Raw genomic sequence first — 15,741 nt, forward strand, 5'->3', positions numbered from 1 at the left:
TATTGATTTATTTTTATTTTAAATTTTAATTTATTATTAAATTAAATAATTTTAATTATTTTTTAATTATATTTTTAAATTCTGTAAAAATAATAAAAACGAAGTAAATTCGTAGCTAATATACGACCTCTTTACGTGGAAACCTTACGAGGAAATGACGAGAAACAGTTAACGACTATTTTACGAGGAAACATTTGCGAGGAAATAACGAGGAAAAGTTTACGAGTATTTTACGAGGAAATCGTTTCGTGGTTGTTACGTGTATTTTGCGAGGAAACTCTTTCAAGGTATTTACATGTAGGTTACGAGGAACTCATTTCGAGGTATTTACGAGGAATTGTAGCGACGTCCTTGCGTGGAAAATTGACGTGGTCTTTACGACGAATCGCCCTACTTCGTCTTTACGATGAAATATATTCCTCGCTAAGTTACGACGAATTAGCGACGAAATATGTGTTACGACGGACGAGTAACGAGCAAACGCGCTTCCTCGCTATTTCGTCGTAAAGCCTCTTTTACGACGAAATAACGAGAAAAACCGTCCTCGTTAAGGTTATGTTTTCTTGTAGTGTACGTCACATATTTAATTAAAACACCAAGAGTTCTTCTTTATAAGAAACTAGATAAGAGCATGATTAATGGGAGAGGGTTCTTAGAGTGGAGTTTTTAGCGGAATATAAGAAACCGTCTCTTAACTTTTAACTAAAAAAACTAAGAACCGGTTATTAATCATGCTCTAACGCGCCTGCGCGGCCACATGTTTACAACAACAACGATAACGCCTTCTTCATGCTAATATTAACCCTCATCTATAAGACTAAACTTAACATATACAAACAAAGAAAACACACTAAACATTACGTAATAGATGATACATAATTAGATATCATACCTATCCAAACTATTGACCGTTGACCAGTTCTAATTGATTCTTAGCTTTTTGCCATATTGAGCCAATACACACAGCACACTTTCACCCAATTTCTATTTTTTTTACCTTTTTTGTTTATTTCGGAAAATGATTTTATTAGTTGTTATTGTTATCCATTCAACTTATTACTCTATTAAAATCCTTAAGCTAAGCAACCAATCTTCTTCCTCTTTAAAACGAGATTTTGAACCCTTTGAAAACCAAAAAAACAAGCACCAGTATCAATATCGATATCGCAAACCCAAACACGAAGAAAAAAACTTGGTTATTATCAAGAATCAAGAATCAAGAATCAAGAATCAAGAATCAAGAAACAAGAAACAAGAAACAAGAAACAAGATGGAGGAAGCAGGGCGTAAAGGAGATCCGTTTCCGGGTTTTGAGATGAGTGTTCACAACGACGACTGCGTTTTCCGGCGATCTCTAAGCTGCCGGCTGCAGCGACGAGCTCCTTGTCCTCTCTTATTACCACCAAGACCTCCTCCTTCTAAGGAAGCTCCTCCTTCTACGACTGGCGCCTCCACGTCTGCGTTATGTCAAAACAGCACAGATCCGATCCCTCTATTGTCCCCACTTGTCCCTCCTTCAATGCTTCAACCTAATCCAACAGCCAGCTCTCGCTGACTCTTTCTCTTTCCAATCTCTTAGGCTTTGTTTTATTTCTTGCAATGACAGTGTTCTCCATGTCAACTCATTATTACTTTTTTTATAATGTTGATTTTATTTGAATCCTTCACCATCTAGATTCAAATACTGTCATCATTGTCTCTATTCAGATTCATTTTCACAAAGGTGCTGAGGATCTCGTCATTTCCTCTCTCGACCTTTTGGTTTTGTTAACATCATTTATTAATATATATATATATATGTACACGTACTAATATGTTATAATATTTTCTTATTGAGCATCAAGTATCCTTGTCCATTGACACACAATGTTTCCCAAAGTTTATTTTTATCCATGGATTTTACAAAGCATGTGAATACCAAGAAGAAGAACAAGACGACTCCCTCCCCTTATAGTTAGGTTGATTGGGGGGAGATAGAAGGCTATATTGGCTTGTACATCAAGTATCTGTTTTTATTGTTTTTCTTTGTTGGGCGGACCACATATCATCGCGTCCACAAGTTGAGGGCTAAAGGAGACCTCGACTACTGAGTCTGTGACACCAACGTTTGGGTCACATGAATGTAAGAAATCAAACCAACATCGTCATTCGTCAACAAAGACATAGTATAAAAATAAGAAAAAAGTATAAGGAGTTCTAAACTCAATGTTCTCTATATATTCCTGAACCAGCATAGCAAATCACACCTAAGCCAAGTAGGGTACCACAAAGATAATACACAACAGAAAACAAGTACAACATAAATGAAAGAGAAAATGAGTAATGACATAATTTCTTGTATAAAGGCTTAAGTTTATTGGAGACATAATACATATTTAAATGAGTTTTATAACCTATATATATGCGTTTAGCTTTTTCGTTAAAGAGGCCAACACTCATATAAATTCGCAAACAAGAAAATTTGAACCGAAAATATTTGTATTTCGTATTAACGAGCCTTATGTTTGATGTAACGTACTTACCACTTTCCGTTAATCTCTCATAGTTTGTGTGATATATATCAACGGAAATTTGAAACAACTGGACTAGGACTGGGAAAATAAACCGAACCCGAAAACCCGAACCGAATCCGATCCAATATCAACGAAGCTGAACCGATCCGAACCCGGCATAAATACCGAATGGATCTTGTTTTATGATATTTTGGGTTATGAGTATTATCTGAACCGAATCCGAACTTAAATGGATATACGATAGAACCCGAAACATTCAAACCATAAAAATATTTTGTACCAAACATGACATCAATTCCTAATATGTCTTCAAAATACATTAAGATATATTGAATATCTAAGATACTTATCTATTACATGAAGGTTGGTGGTTTTATTACATGAAGGTTGATGGTTGAATGCGACTGTTGAATCTTGAAATATTTAGATTTATATTTTGTTTTCATTAAAAAATGTTTCTTATTTTATGAGAATTTGGTTTTCATTTTATGCTTTTCTTTATTTGGCTTTCTTTTTATCAATAAATATTCCTTTTGTTTGATTTCGTTTGATGTTCTCTTTTTATTTTTTAATCGATTTTACTTATGTTTTTATTACAAAAAGGTACAAATCAGGTATTTTAAACTCAAATAACCGATTTTACTTATGTTTTGGTTACAAAGTATGTATAAATCAGATATTTTTAAACCAAAGAACCGATTGAGAACCGAACCCGAAAGTACATTGGATTATACCGGTTTTTTGAAGATTTATTAACCCCGACCGAGCCTGATAGAACCCGAACCGGTCCCGAACCAAACTTTCAAATAATCCGAATGAGGCTGATTTTGATAAACCCGAAAAACTGAAACCCGATTGGATGAAACCAAAACCCGATTGGATAAAACCAAAACCCGATTGGAAAAAACCGAAACCCGATTGGGACCCCGCATGCCCATGCCTAGCTAAAATGGGAGTCGGACAAAATGGTGTAGAGGGATGAGTCTTCTTCATTACGATTTAGGGGTGAAACATCGAAGTAGTTCATAGGGTTTTGTTATTTCGGTAACCGTCGGTTCGTCGTAACCGAACCGACACGAACCGAAAACGAACATATTTTACATTGTTGCCAATCGGTTCCATCTTGTTAACCAAAACAAAATTCCAAAACCTCGGTTCGGCCTAGTTCTAGTGGAAAAATTCGATTTTGTTGTTTTGGCAGGAAAACTCGATTTTGTCGGCAAAAACCTTGATGTTGCGGTTTTGGTGGGAAACCCGGATTTTATGGTTTTAGTAGAAAAGAAAAACTTGTTTATGTGATTTTGGCGGAAAATTTGACATTTTGATTTTGGCAAAATGTGATTTTATAGTTTTGAAGTATTGTTTAATAATTACGTAATTAATTAATCAGATTTATTTTTATATTTGTATTTAAGGCATTTAAATCTTTTGGATTTTACGATCCAAATCTTGCATCCGACAAAATATCTAGACTTTTTGGACATACAACCACATACATTATTTAGATGTTGATGCAATAATGTTCAAACAAAACATCTAAACATCAAGATGCTGCAACCAAATACAAAACGAAAGAACATGGCTTAAATCATGGGATAAAGAAAGCATGGTGGACTGATGATGAAGGAGAAAGTCCGTACAGAAATAGCAAAATCGCTTAAACTTGTAGTACTCAAATGCATTAACATGGCAACCAAATTCCAGTTGGTCGCGGAATATCTCCCCGCTTTTGTGCATAAGTCATATCGAATCAATTTCATATAAGGGCAAGTTTTAATCCTAACACTTACCAAAAACAATGTTATTAGTAAGCATAAAGCATTTTCTTGGAATTCTTAGGAATATAACTCAAATTTTCTCAATTATCCAATAAAAAGAAAAATCCCATAAAAATAGAACCACAAAGGTATTGAAAGTGGTATCTAACGCTTTCTCTTCTTGTTGCCTTTGCCTTTACCAAGTTGTCCAGATTTGAAAGCATGTTCTTGTTCTTGAAGGAAAGCCAGATTCTTGCCATGTTTCTCTGCCCTCTCTTGCTCCTGCACAGCCTTTTCTTTTGCTTTCACATCGCTCATGAAGTAGCTGTCCTTGCGCAGCTCACGCACCACTCCTTTCCTTTCCTCATTTAGCTTCTTATTCAACTTTTTCATGTCTGAACGGTACTTGTCTGGATCGTAATCCCTGCCTTTTGCAAAGCTGCACAACAAACATATACATACCGTTATAACGATCATCCAAGTGTGGTCTCTGTAAGTACAAATCATGTGGATTATAATTAGTTTTATTATTTGTTGAAAAACATAATCCACATATCAAAAATTTGTAGGTTTGGAGACTTGGCTTAAGTATAAAAAAGATTTGTGTCAGTTTATTAAAATCTAATTGGGTATGAACTAAAGTTTATTTTATTTTTTTGAGAAAGAAGGGCTTTTAGAAATAAGTTTGTTATTAGTGTCCCACTAGTTTGTTTAAACTCGAGTCTAGGCATGGGCATTCGGGGTCCCAATCGGGTTTCGATTTTTCAGGTTTATCAAAATCAGCCACATTTGGATTATTTGAAAGTTCGGTTTGGGACCGGTTAAGGTTCTATCGGATTCGGGTCATGGTTAGTAAATCTTCAAAGAACCGGTACAACCCAATGTACTTTCGGATTCAGATCCCAATCGGTTCTTCGGTTTAAAAATACCTGATTTGTACCTATTTTGTAACCAAAACATAAGTAAAATCGGTTCTTCGGGTTTAAAATACATGATTTGTATCTTTTTGTAACCAAAGCATAAGTAAAATCAATTTGAAACTAAGAAAGAAACATCAACCGTGATCATTCAAAATCAAATGAAAAGAAAACATATTTATCGCTAAAAAGAAAACCAAATAAATGAAAGCATAAAACGAAAACCAAGTTCTCATGAACTGAGAAACATTTTTTAATGAAAACAAAATCAAAATCTATATACTTTAAGATTCAACAGCCACCTCCAACCATCAACTTCATGTAATAGAACCACCAACCTTCATAAAATAGATAAGTATTTTAGATGTTTTATATATCTTAATATATTTTGAATACATATTAGGAATTGAGATCATAGGTTTGGTACAAGATCTTTTCGGGGTTTGAATGTTTCGGGTTCTATCAGATATCCATTTAGGTTTGGGTTCAGATAATACCCATAACTTGAAATACCATAAAACAAGATCCATTCGGCATTTATGTCGGGTTCGGATCGGTTCGGATTCATTTATATCAGATCAGATTCGGTTTGGTTTTTCGAGTTCGGTTTATTTACCCAGCCCCACTCGAAACTTTAACTCACAAAGATAATAGAAAATACACAACATAAAACAACAACATAAATGAAAATAAGTAATGAAATAATTTCTTGTATAAAGACCGTAAGTTTACTGGAGACATACTACATATCTGCATGAGTTTTATAACCTATATGTTTAGCTTTTTCAATAAAGAGGCCAAACACAGTGTTGGCAACACTCATATAAATTCGCAAGTTAAACAAGAAAATTTGAACCAAAATATTTGGATTTCGTATTAACGAGCCTTATGTTTTATGTAACTTATTTACCCATTTCTGTTAATCTTTCATAGTTTGTGTGATAGATATCATTTGTAGTTTGAAACAACTGAATTCTTTATCATTTTTTCTTTGTTTTTGGTAAAATGTTAAATTATTATACCAAATTTCCAATTCTACATAGACAAAACACCTAGTAGCAGAAGAACGTTATTAAACTAAACAGAAAGGATCTAAGCAACAAAATAACTAAATGAAGCAAGGAAGAAGCTGACTTTGGACAATACTTTAACTTTAGCGCGAAGGACTAGAAAACGAGTCGACAACAGAGAGAGCTACCAGTCGCCACGAGCTACTGAAGAGAAAGATGTTCTTAAACCTTGAAACACACAGCTCCGGTAGCTTCTAGAGAACTTAAACGTCACAAACTGCCCGAAGAATTACAATCCGAACTCGCTAGCTAACCCAAAAAACACCTAGCCGGCAGCACGACGAGGATTTCACAACCGACGATACCGTCTTTTGGAGAAGGTACTTTTCTTGTCAAAAGTATTCCCTTAACATTATTTTTTTGGATCATTTCATATTTTGTTTTCTTAATTCTATGATTCTCCTTTTTGGGATCCCCTATTGATTCTTACCTCTATTGTAGAGTTGAAGTTAAACTGCTATCTTAATTGTAAGGTGTGAAGTTAAACCGCTAGAGAGCAAACTAAGCAAGAAAATAACACATTCATGTTTATATGAGTTTCACGTGAACATTTAATATCACCAATATTGCCGATATGCTGCATTTATTAATCAGAATTGAAATTTATAGTCATATTTCAAATTTAAATATTATCTTTTGGGATTTGAGCACATGAAAAGTTCAATAATTGCGTCATATTCTGTTGATGGCTCCAACAGCTATAGCAATGAAATCCTCCATGACTAATGTCATCTCCATAAGCCTCTTTGAGGTCTTGTCTGTGTTCTTTCCGACTTGATCCTTCACGATTTTTGTTTGGTCAAAACTAACCATGATATCATAGCTTGCAGTCTGCGCATCGTTATCCTCAATTTCTAATCGAGCACTTCTAAAATTCTCCACTATTGAGATATATGATTCATAGCACATCGTTTTATTAAATGTAGGCTCTTTTTCCAATCCGGCAACGAAACCTGCCCTTTTTTTAGCTTGGGTCCTTACAAGGTCGACTGTGACTTTCACAAGATTGACCTATATATTAAAAAAAGCCAAAATTTTACTGAGATTTGTAGTTTTTCAGGAATAATAAATATGCTACAAATTTTTTGCATAATAGTGATTACGTATTTACAAAATAAAGCTCTGAACGTTTTCCCAAACACTTTTTCACCAATACGTGTTTTTTTTTTTGTAACACTCCAATGCGCTTGTTAAAAAATAGTTAATTTAATAAATAAGCAAATATGTCAGATTTCATACCGTAAAATCAATGAATTTATCAAATACTAATTTTTTTAACTCTTATAGATTAACATGAATCTTAAACCCTAACATCTTTTTTATCTCCTCCCAACACAAAGAAAATTGGAATCTAAAACACAAGACTGCAAAATAGTTAATTGCCTATTTTATGATTTATTTGTAGGATTTTCTCTTAATTGTTTTTTTTATTTCCGTTTAAAACAATTAGACCATAAATTAGACAAAGAAATTAAATCTTTTGAATGTAAATTTTTGGTGTAATATCAAATAAAAAAAATAACAGAATTGTTGGACCAAGATAGAAAATAAATGAGGGGTTAGATAGTAATATACCATGTTAGTTGCAGAGACGGCGGGAGGATACGCTGTGAGCGTTTGCAGGCATAACGTTTTGTTATGGTTATGGACAAAAGAATCATTGCATATGGAATCAATGTCTTTTGTTGAGGCCATGGTCAAAGTAGATCCTAAGAAAAATAGTAACAAGACTACCAGTGAAACAAGAAAAAAATAATTAGAGGAAGAAGTCATGATTTACTAGAGAATTTATTTCCCTCAACCTCTATTGTTAGTATTCATATTGCTGTTCTACTTGAGTATCTTTATATATACATTAAAATTAAGGATAGAAGGTAAAAAATCTATATTAAAGGAATTTTGGTCATTTCACTGGATACCACCGTATTTATTGTTACTCTTTTTCTTGGTCAATCTTGGTGAAAACTGTAATTAGTATCTTATGATTTCTAAATATTTAATTCTATTTTAAGATAATCAACTTTCAACATTCAAAGGAGAATCATTCCACAAAAGTCATTATGTTAAACATCATAACTGACTTGAGGAAGGCTCTGTTATAATTTTCCCCAAAAATATAATCTCACAGATATTAAGTTTTTTTTCTTTTTCTTAAATAGTTAAACTTTTAGATTACAATGTTTAATGTTTTCAGATTCCATGGGGTAGGTAACTAAATTTATTAGTTATAAATATAATACATTTATTACACCTTTGTGAAAGCTTTAATAAATTTTATGAAGATATTATACATATTGATATTATCAAGATCTTTCTAAATTATACTTATTCTGGAAGATTTTTCTAAACTCATATTTAGAAATATATTATACACCGTAAGAAAGTCTTCCTAAAATAAAATTCGAAAATATCATACTTACTCAGGAATGCTTTCTATTCAAGAAAATTTATTTATTAAAAATGATTGAAAAAAAAACTAAAAAGGAAAATTTCAGAAGAAAAATATTTGGGAAAAAAATTCAGAAAGAAGTTTTAAATATTGTTTAGAAAATAAAAAAATGATTTTTCAAAAAGTTATATAAAAATTTGTATATTTTAATATATCTTTAAAGTATGGATATAATTGTCAATTACTTTTTAATGATTGTTTTAGTCATTTTGAACCTTGTTTTTGCTATTTTATGATAAAAAAAAAAACATTTTAAGATTATCTTAGAGTTTTTCTCTTTAATTTTATAACACATATCATCTTAGCACTAGGGAAAATTCAGAACTCATCCAATTTACTTAAATCCAATTAAGAAATTATTTAATGTGAGTAATTTTGAACTAACTTATAAGATAACCTGAAAAATAAATTTTTATATACTGATTAAACTCATTTCAAACCAAAACTAAAAATAGAGTGCTAAACTGAGTTAACTACAAATTATTTTAAGCTTATATTATTAACTAAAAATCTATTATTAAAATCATGAAATTATTATTTATAGTATTTTTATTAAAATAAATATAATATAATTAAACTTGAATATAATTTATGTTTGGCGGGAAAATTCAGATTTTTCGGTTTGGTGGAAATTTTTAATTTTTTGGAGAGAAAATTCAATTTTGTGGTTTTGTAGGAAAAATCTGATTTATGGCTTTGGCAGAAACTCCTGATTGTATAGTTTTCGTGGAAAAATTCGATTTTGTCGGTAAAAACCTTGATTTTGTAGTTTTGGTAGGAAACCCGGATTTTATGGTTTTAATTGTTTTGCCTTCTTTTTTTATTCTTGCTTTTATTACAAATAAATATAATGCTAGGTGATCACAATGTTAACATTGGCAGAAAATTTGAAATTGTGATTTTGGCAAAAATTTTGAAGGAGCAGACGAAACCCGGATTTTATGGTTTTAGTAGAAAACAAAACTTGTTTTTGTGATTTTGGCAGAAAATTTGAAATTGTGATTTTGGCAAAAATGTGATTTTATGGTTTTGAAGTATTGTTTAGTAATTATAGTAATTAATCAAATTTATTTTTATATTTGTATTTAAGGTATTTAAATCTTTTGGATTTTACGGTCCAAAATCTTGCATCCCACAAAATATCTAGACTTTTTGTACATACAACCACATACATTATTTAGATGTTGATGCAATAATGTTCAAACAAAACATTTAAACATCAAGATGCTGCAACGAAATACAAAACGAAAGAACATGGCTTAAATCATGGGATGAAGGAAGCATGATAGACTGGTGATGAAGGAGAAAGTCCGTACAGAAATAACAAAATCGCTTAAACTTGTTTATGTGATTTTAGCGGAAAATTTGACATTTTGATTTTGGCAAAATGTGATTTTATAGTTTTGAAGTATTGTTTAATAATTAAGTAATTAATTAATCAAATTTATTTTTATATTTGTATTTAAGGCATTTAAATTTTTTGGATTTTACGATCCAAATCTTGTATCCGACAAAATATCTAGACTTTTTGGACATACAACCACATACATTATTTAGATGTTTATGCAATAATGTTCAAACAAAACATCTAAACATCAAGATGCTGCAACGAAATACAAAACGAAAGAACATGGCTTAAATCATGGGATGAAGAAAGCATGATGGACTGATGATGAAGGAGAAAGTCCGTACAGAAACAACAAAATCGCTTAAACTTGTAGTACGCAAATGCATTAACATGGCAACCAAATTCCAGTTGGTCGCGGAATATCTCCCCGCTTTTGTGCATAAGTCATATCCTACGTTGCACGGAAGCTTCATCGGACGTCCGCTTCCCGCTTCGGAACCGGAATCGAAATCGGAACCTTGTGGAAGCTTAAGGAATCTCGCTTCCAAAACGCTTCCAATATATTCTTTTTAAAAACACATTGGAAGCTTATGATTCCGTTTTGGAATCACGCTTCTGTTCTTTAAAAAAAATACAAGGTTGAATATCAATAAAAATATAATCGTAGTTATTAATTTCTGTAAAATCAAAATTTTAATAGTAATGAATAGAGAGGATATAAATATATAAATATTAAAATTAATACTATAAATTATCTTTATGTATTGAAGTTTTTATTAAACATATATCATATATTCAAATATATTGTGTCAATTATTTATGAAGCATTAACAATAATTAATATAATAATTTCTTTTAAACTTAATTTATGTCTATTTTCACAGTTATAATATGAAATCATTACAAAATTATTATAAATGAATAAATAATTTATTTAAATTTATAACATATAATTTTAGTCCTAATTTTTTTTTAAAAATCTTATATTTTAATTATCCAATAAAAAGAAAAATCCCATAAAAATAGAACCACAAAGGTATTGAAAGTGGTATCTAACGCTTTCTCTTCTTGTTGCCTTTGCCTTTACCAAGTTGTCCAGATTTGAAAGCATGTTCTTGTTCTTGAAGGAAAGCCAGATTCTTGCCATGTTTCTCTGCCCTCTCTTGCTCCTGCACAGCCTTTTCTTTTGCTTTCACATCGCTCATGAAGTAGCTGTCCTTGCGCAGCTCACGCACCACTCCTTTCCTTTCCTCATTTAGCTTCTTCTTCAACTTTTTCATGTCTGAACGGTACTTGTCTGGATCGTAATCCCTGCCTTTTGCAAAGCTACACAACAAACATATATACACACCAATTATAACGATCATCCCAATGTAAGTACAACTGACTGAGGAGAAAGAGACTTACTTCTCTTCAAATTTGGGATTGACCATTCTGATGGCTACTGGCTTTTGTTTACGCATAGCGAGTGGCTTGCGTTGCTTGTGATGCTCCTCGGTTTTCTTTTCGATTAGCTGCGCAGCATCTACAAGTTTCTCCCTAAGAGTTTGTGGGATCTTTTCTTGATTCCCAACTTGGTGTAGTAAAGCTGAGATGGGCATGAAGATCTCTGGAAAGGAACTCAATCCTCCGTTTATCTCCACAAAACCTCTGAGAGTCTCCACTACACTTGAAAGGATGCTTGCTCTGTTTCATCACCAAACGCCAAAAAAATATTAAACACACTTCCACTGTTCTTATTTGGAAAAATTGATTACAGAAGAGACAAACAGACCTGAATTCATCAGAGCTGAAATATGGAGAGTCTGCTGGCTGATCCATTATCTGTAGGAAGTTTAATGGCACAACCTCCTTTACGTCGTCTTGTATGCACAGGAATGGAGTCAGCGTTTTTAACTCCATGAAATGATAAAACTGTAACAAGATACACAACAGTTCATCAGCTTGGTAACATCACTTGCCTATGTGCATCTTTAGTGATAAGCACAAATATAAAAACGAATGTACCTCAGATTCTTCAAATGGTGGTAAATTTTTGTCTGAAGCAGCCATCAGAAGAGTCCGGATAAATAGTATGGCTTCAGGGCAAAACTTTTTGGATTGTGTAGCAACCTACAGTTAATTTTGTTTACATGAGAAAAATTGAAAAAAATGTAAATAGCAGAGGAAAAGAGGTTGAGATCAACGTCTCCTTACCAAGAGAACAATGGAGCACAAGAAGGAACCTATGGCAACATCACGACCAGAGGAGATGGGGCAGCGCATGAGATATTCACACATCAACAATATCGAAGGGGTCATCACAGCATGACGATAATCAGAGCACGGAAAAATCATGGACCAAAGCCTCAAGAGAAACAAGGTTTTCAAAGAAGGCCAGCATCCATCCTCTGCAAGAATGTTTCTGAACTTGTTAAGGAAAAATAATGCATCTTACAAGACACTAAAACTACAGGCTATGGAAGCAACACAAACCTGGATTCTTGATAGCCTCGCAAAATTGTGCACGGGTCTTCAGAAGCCGTTGTCGAGCACAGATTGCAGCAAAGTAGGGAATCTCCCCGCTCATCTCGATCAAAGGTTTGACAAGCATGTTTAGTAGCTCAATGTTCAATGGCTTCTTGTTTGCAAGAACGGCAAAATACTGCAGGAGAATACCATAAAAGACCTACGTGGCAGACAACAACAACAAACAAAATCAAGGGTCTGAAAACTTAAACCAGCAAAAGCTGCAAACAGGTAAACGGTAATGTTATCTCCGAGTGCAAAATAAAAGATTACCTGCATTTTTTTCCTGTTTTCAGCTGCAAGCTTAATTGAATCTGTTGTCCGGATACGGTTTACAATTGTAACAACATCTGCATTAGATCGATCTTCGACTAGAGCAATCAATTCCTCGAAACTCTTTGGAGCATGAATCACGTAAGGAATATCATGCTGCGTTGAACTCAATTTCTTCATGTTGGTTGATTGTTTCACTGTTCCAGATGACCCTTTTCCTTTAGTTGGAGCAGAAGAGTCTTTCTTTGACTTTTTATGCACTATTGGCTCCGCTTCTTCTTCTTCTTCATCATCATCACCTTCCAGCTCTGCCTCTAGCTCATCATCACTTTGTTCCCAGTCCTTTAAAGGATGACCCTTTCTCTGTTTCTCATCACCCCCATCTGACTCCTCCTCCTCATCATCATCATCTTCTTCCTCTCCTTCACTTTCTGAATCCTCATCATCACCCTCTCGTTCAAGAACTTCATCAATCCATCCCTTTTTCGGCTGCTCCGCATCAGCTGAGAAGGAATCACCAAGATCATCGCCAGAGATGACTCTTAGCCTCTTCGATGATTCCTCACCACCAGTTTCCTCATCTTCGTCGCTCAAATCATCAGTTTCTTGCATCCTCTTCTTACGTTTATCCTAAGAGTGTTAAAAAGTTGCATCAAGGTCAAATAATGTCAACCACAAGACCTTGACAACACAATCAGAACAGAACCATTATTTACCTCAAGTTCCTCCAACTTTTCACGCTCTTCCTGGGCAATTTCTTCAGGTGTCTTTGTTCTATCAGTAGGACGACCACGACGATCCGACGCCAAATCATCCATATACATTGCATATTTATCATGTGGCTCCTGCAGACAAAAGGGATTACATCAAACATAAGAAAACTCGCGTAAATAACACAAAACACTTGCAAAATGTAGTAATCGTTTACGTCTTTGACGGTAAAATCTTGAGTTAAACTCTTCATCGCGTCAGAGTTTTCCAAGGACATGAGTTCTTTATTCAGATCATCCAACAACTTCTCCTTTTCCTCCTTGTGCTTAGCTTTCTCCATCTAAACCCACACAAATACAAAACAAGTTAACAACTACAAATTGACAATTCCCATGAGAAAGATAACAAGGAAAACAGTCGAAAACTCACCTTGCCAAGTTTGCTCTTCATGATGATCTCATCCATGACTTCCTTCTTGCTCTTACGCCTCTGCAGAGAGAATCCAAAAAAAAAAAAACATCAGCAACGCCTAACGTGAGGTATAATCACACTCAAAATATATGTTCTCACCTCTTCCTCTTCAGGCGAGTCATTGTGCCGATGCCTCACTCCTATAACAAGAAATGGTTTGAGAAAACATTAGCTTTTCTCAAGGCTCATCACAGACACAATCAAAAGGTAAACAAACTTGATGAACATACTATTTGACCCAGCATCTTCCCGATCACCATCATCCTGAAGATCTTCATCAGACAAATGTACAGAGTCAAAATCATCCCTTGCAGAAGAAGATTCACCAAGAGCACCATCTCCATAAACATGTTCCTCCCCATCAGACAAGTTATACATACTCTTCTTCGCTTTCAACTACACATAACAAAAACAAAACAAAAAGATCAAAACTTTGCCTAATCAATCAAAGCATATGGGCTCTCTCTTTTACCTGACGAACTCTCTGAGATCGGATTACACCTTTATCGAACTCCCCAAGCTCGTTATCATGCTCTCCGATACGCTTATCCATAAAAACCGAAGATTTCAAGCTCTGCTCGTACTCTTTAAGCAGCGTGTTCTTCCTCTTGTCGACGGCGCGGGACCTGGAGAGACCCACGCGGCGTTCCTCGCCTTTGCGCTTCTTCCCGAGGACGTCGAACTTGCGGCGAGACCAGATCGATTCGAATGGATTGTCGGCCTTCTTGGCCTTGGCTTTCATGGCCACTGCGTCTGGTCCCATCTTTTTACCGCCTTGTGTGTCTGGTTTCTTATTAGATTGGTTCTTCTTCTTCCCCATGGCTTTCAATCAAGCTTCCGCGGCGGCGGCGGCGGCGTCGTCTAGGGTTTTACGAGATATCGACCAGGGTTTTGGCTGGGACTTTAATTTTTCTTATTTAGTGCGTATCCAATAAGAAGCTCAGTGACGTTTGAAATAGGAAGAAGACAAACCGGTTGGTTCGAATTTAATTGGGCCTATTAGCCTATATTCTCTTGTGGGCTGTGGCCCAGTTTTCTTGAACAAGAATCAACCACAACAGTGAGATAGATAGATGTCCATATTTTCTATCTAATAGCTCAGTCTTTTTCTATTTTTATGATAACTTTTTGAGCAATCATGTATGAACTCATTGATCATCAAGTCGTAGGTCCCAACCCAACACTACTTATTATTGCTGCTGGCCTTGTGATATTTAACATAACTTAAATTAGTAAAACGTGAAGATGATATCATCATAATTTGTGTGCTCCATGATATACTCGTATGAAGTGAGGTCAAACATAATTCATTTAATTAAAGAAATATTTTATTTATCCTCGTATGACTCGAGGTTGGATTTTTTTTTTTTGAAAAAAAGGTTGGATTTTTTTCAAGTTTGTATTTGGATTTGAAGATTCTAAATTTAGTATTGTAGTTACTATTTTATACTCCCTTGCTTTAAAATGATGCATGTTTTATAGTTTTCACATGTATTAATAAAATATAGTAAATTCTAGTTATAAATGTATAAATTTTTGTGATTATCTATTTCCCATTTTGAACCACTAAGAATTCAATAAGTGCAATGAATCTTTTGAAGTTTATAATTTATTATTATTTGATAAATATGCATATTGAAAATATAAAAAATATATTTTTGAAACATTTTTTTCCAAGACATGTGTCTTTATAAAATAAAGGGAGTATTTAGTATAATTGGCCC

General features: G+C 33.9%; 3 protein-coding genes across 3 annotated transcripts; 1 reads left to right on the forward strand and 2 right to left on the reverse strand.

The window, feature by feature from the left end:
• Window positions 1–1,114: 1,114 nt before the first annotated feature.
• Window positions 1,115–1,754, forward strand: LOC106326268. Its single transcript, XM_013764288.1, has one exon. It carries the CDS (start codon window positions 1,271–1,273, stop codon window positions 1,553–1,555), a length of 285 nt encoding a protein of 94 aa, XP_013619742.1. The 5' UTR covers window positions 1,115–1,270; the 3' UTR covers window positions 1,556–1,754.
• Window positions 1,755–4,275: 2,521 nt separating this feature from the next.
• LOC106327335 (nucleolar protein 14) lies at window positions 4,276–14,837 on the reverse strand. The gene is made up of 14 exons (XM_013765463.1): window positions 14,490–14,837; window positions 14,248–14,413; window positions 14,117–14,157; window positions 13,976–14,035; window positions 13,764–13,886; window positions 13,552–13,680; window positions 12,836–13,465; window positions 12,530–12,722; window positions 12,251–12,444; window positions 12,062–12,166; window positions 11,829–11,968; window positions 11,462–11,740; window positions 11,066–11,380; window positions 4,276–4,394 (listed from the first exon to the last, which is right to left on the reverse strand). The coding sequence occupies exons 1-13, from the start codon at window positions 14,835–14,837 to the stop codon at window positions 11,107–11,109; spliced, it is 2,682 nt and encodes an 893-aa protein (XP_013620917.1). The 3' UTR covers window positions 4,276–4,394; window positions 11,066–11,106.
• On the reverse strand, window positions 6,805–8,065 carry LOC106327336. The gene is made up of 2 exons (XM_013765464.1): window positions 7,833–8,065; window positions 6,805–7,268 (listed from the first exon to the last, which is right to left on the reverse strand). Exons 1-2 carry the CDS (start codon window positions 8,028–8,030, stop codon window positions 6,930–6,932), a joined length of 537 nt encoding a protein of 178 aa, XP_013620918.1. The 5' UTR covers window positions 8,031–8,065; the 3' UTR covers window positions 6,805–6,929.
• Window positions 14,838–15,741: the final 904 nt, after the last annotated feature.

This window comes from Brassica oleracea, chromosome C2 (assembly GCF_000695525.1).
Source record: "Brassica oleracea var. oleracea cultivar TO1000 chromosome C2, BOL, whole genome shotgun sequence".
NCBI lineage: Eukaryota > Viridiplantae > Streptophyta > Magnoliopsida > Brassicales > Brassicaceae > Brassica > Brassica oleracea.

Bases quoted from the DNA above. Each gene is read 5' to 3' on its own strand.
- LOC106326268 (XM_013764288.1), top strand. From the start codon at position 1,271: ATGGAGGAAGCAGGGCGTAAAGGAGATCCGTTTCCGGGTTTTGAGATG.
- LOC106327336 (XM_013765464.1), bottom strand. From the start codon at position 8,030: ATGACTTCTTCCTCTAATTATTTTTTTCTTGTTTCACTGGTAGTCTTG. The intron at 7,269-7,832 runs GTATATTACTAT...TTTAATATATAG, and splicing joins CCGTCTCTGCAACTAACATG to GTCAATCTTGTGAAAGTCAC.
- LOC106327335 (XM_013765463.1), bottom strand. From the start codon at position 14,837: ATGGGGAAGAAGAAGAACCAATCTAATAAGAAACCAGACACACAAGGC. The intron at 12,167-12,250 runs GTAAGGAGACGT...AATTAACTGTAG, and splicing joins TGTGCTCCATTGTTCTCTTG to GTTGCTACACAATCCAAAAA. The intron at 11,381-11,461 runs GTAAGTCTCTTT...TTTGTTGTGTAG, and splicing joins AATCCCAAATTTGAAGAGAA to CTTTGCAAAAGGCAGGGATT.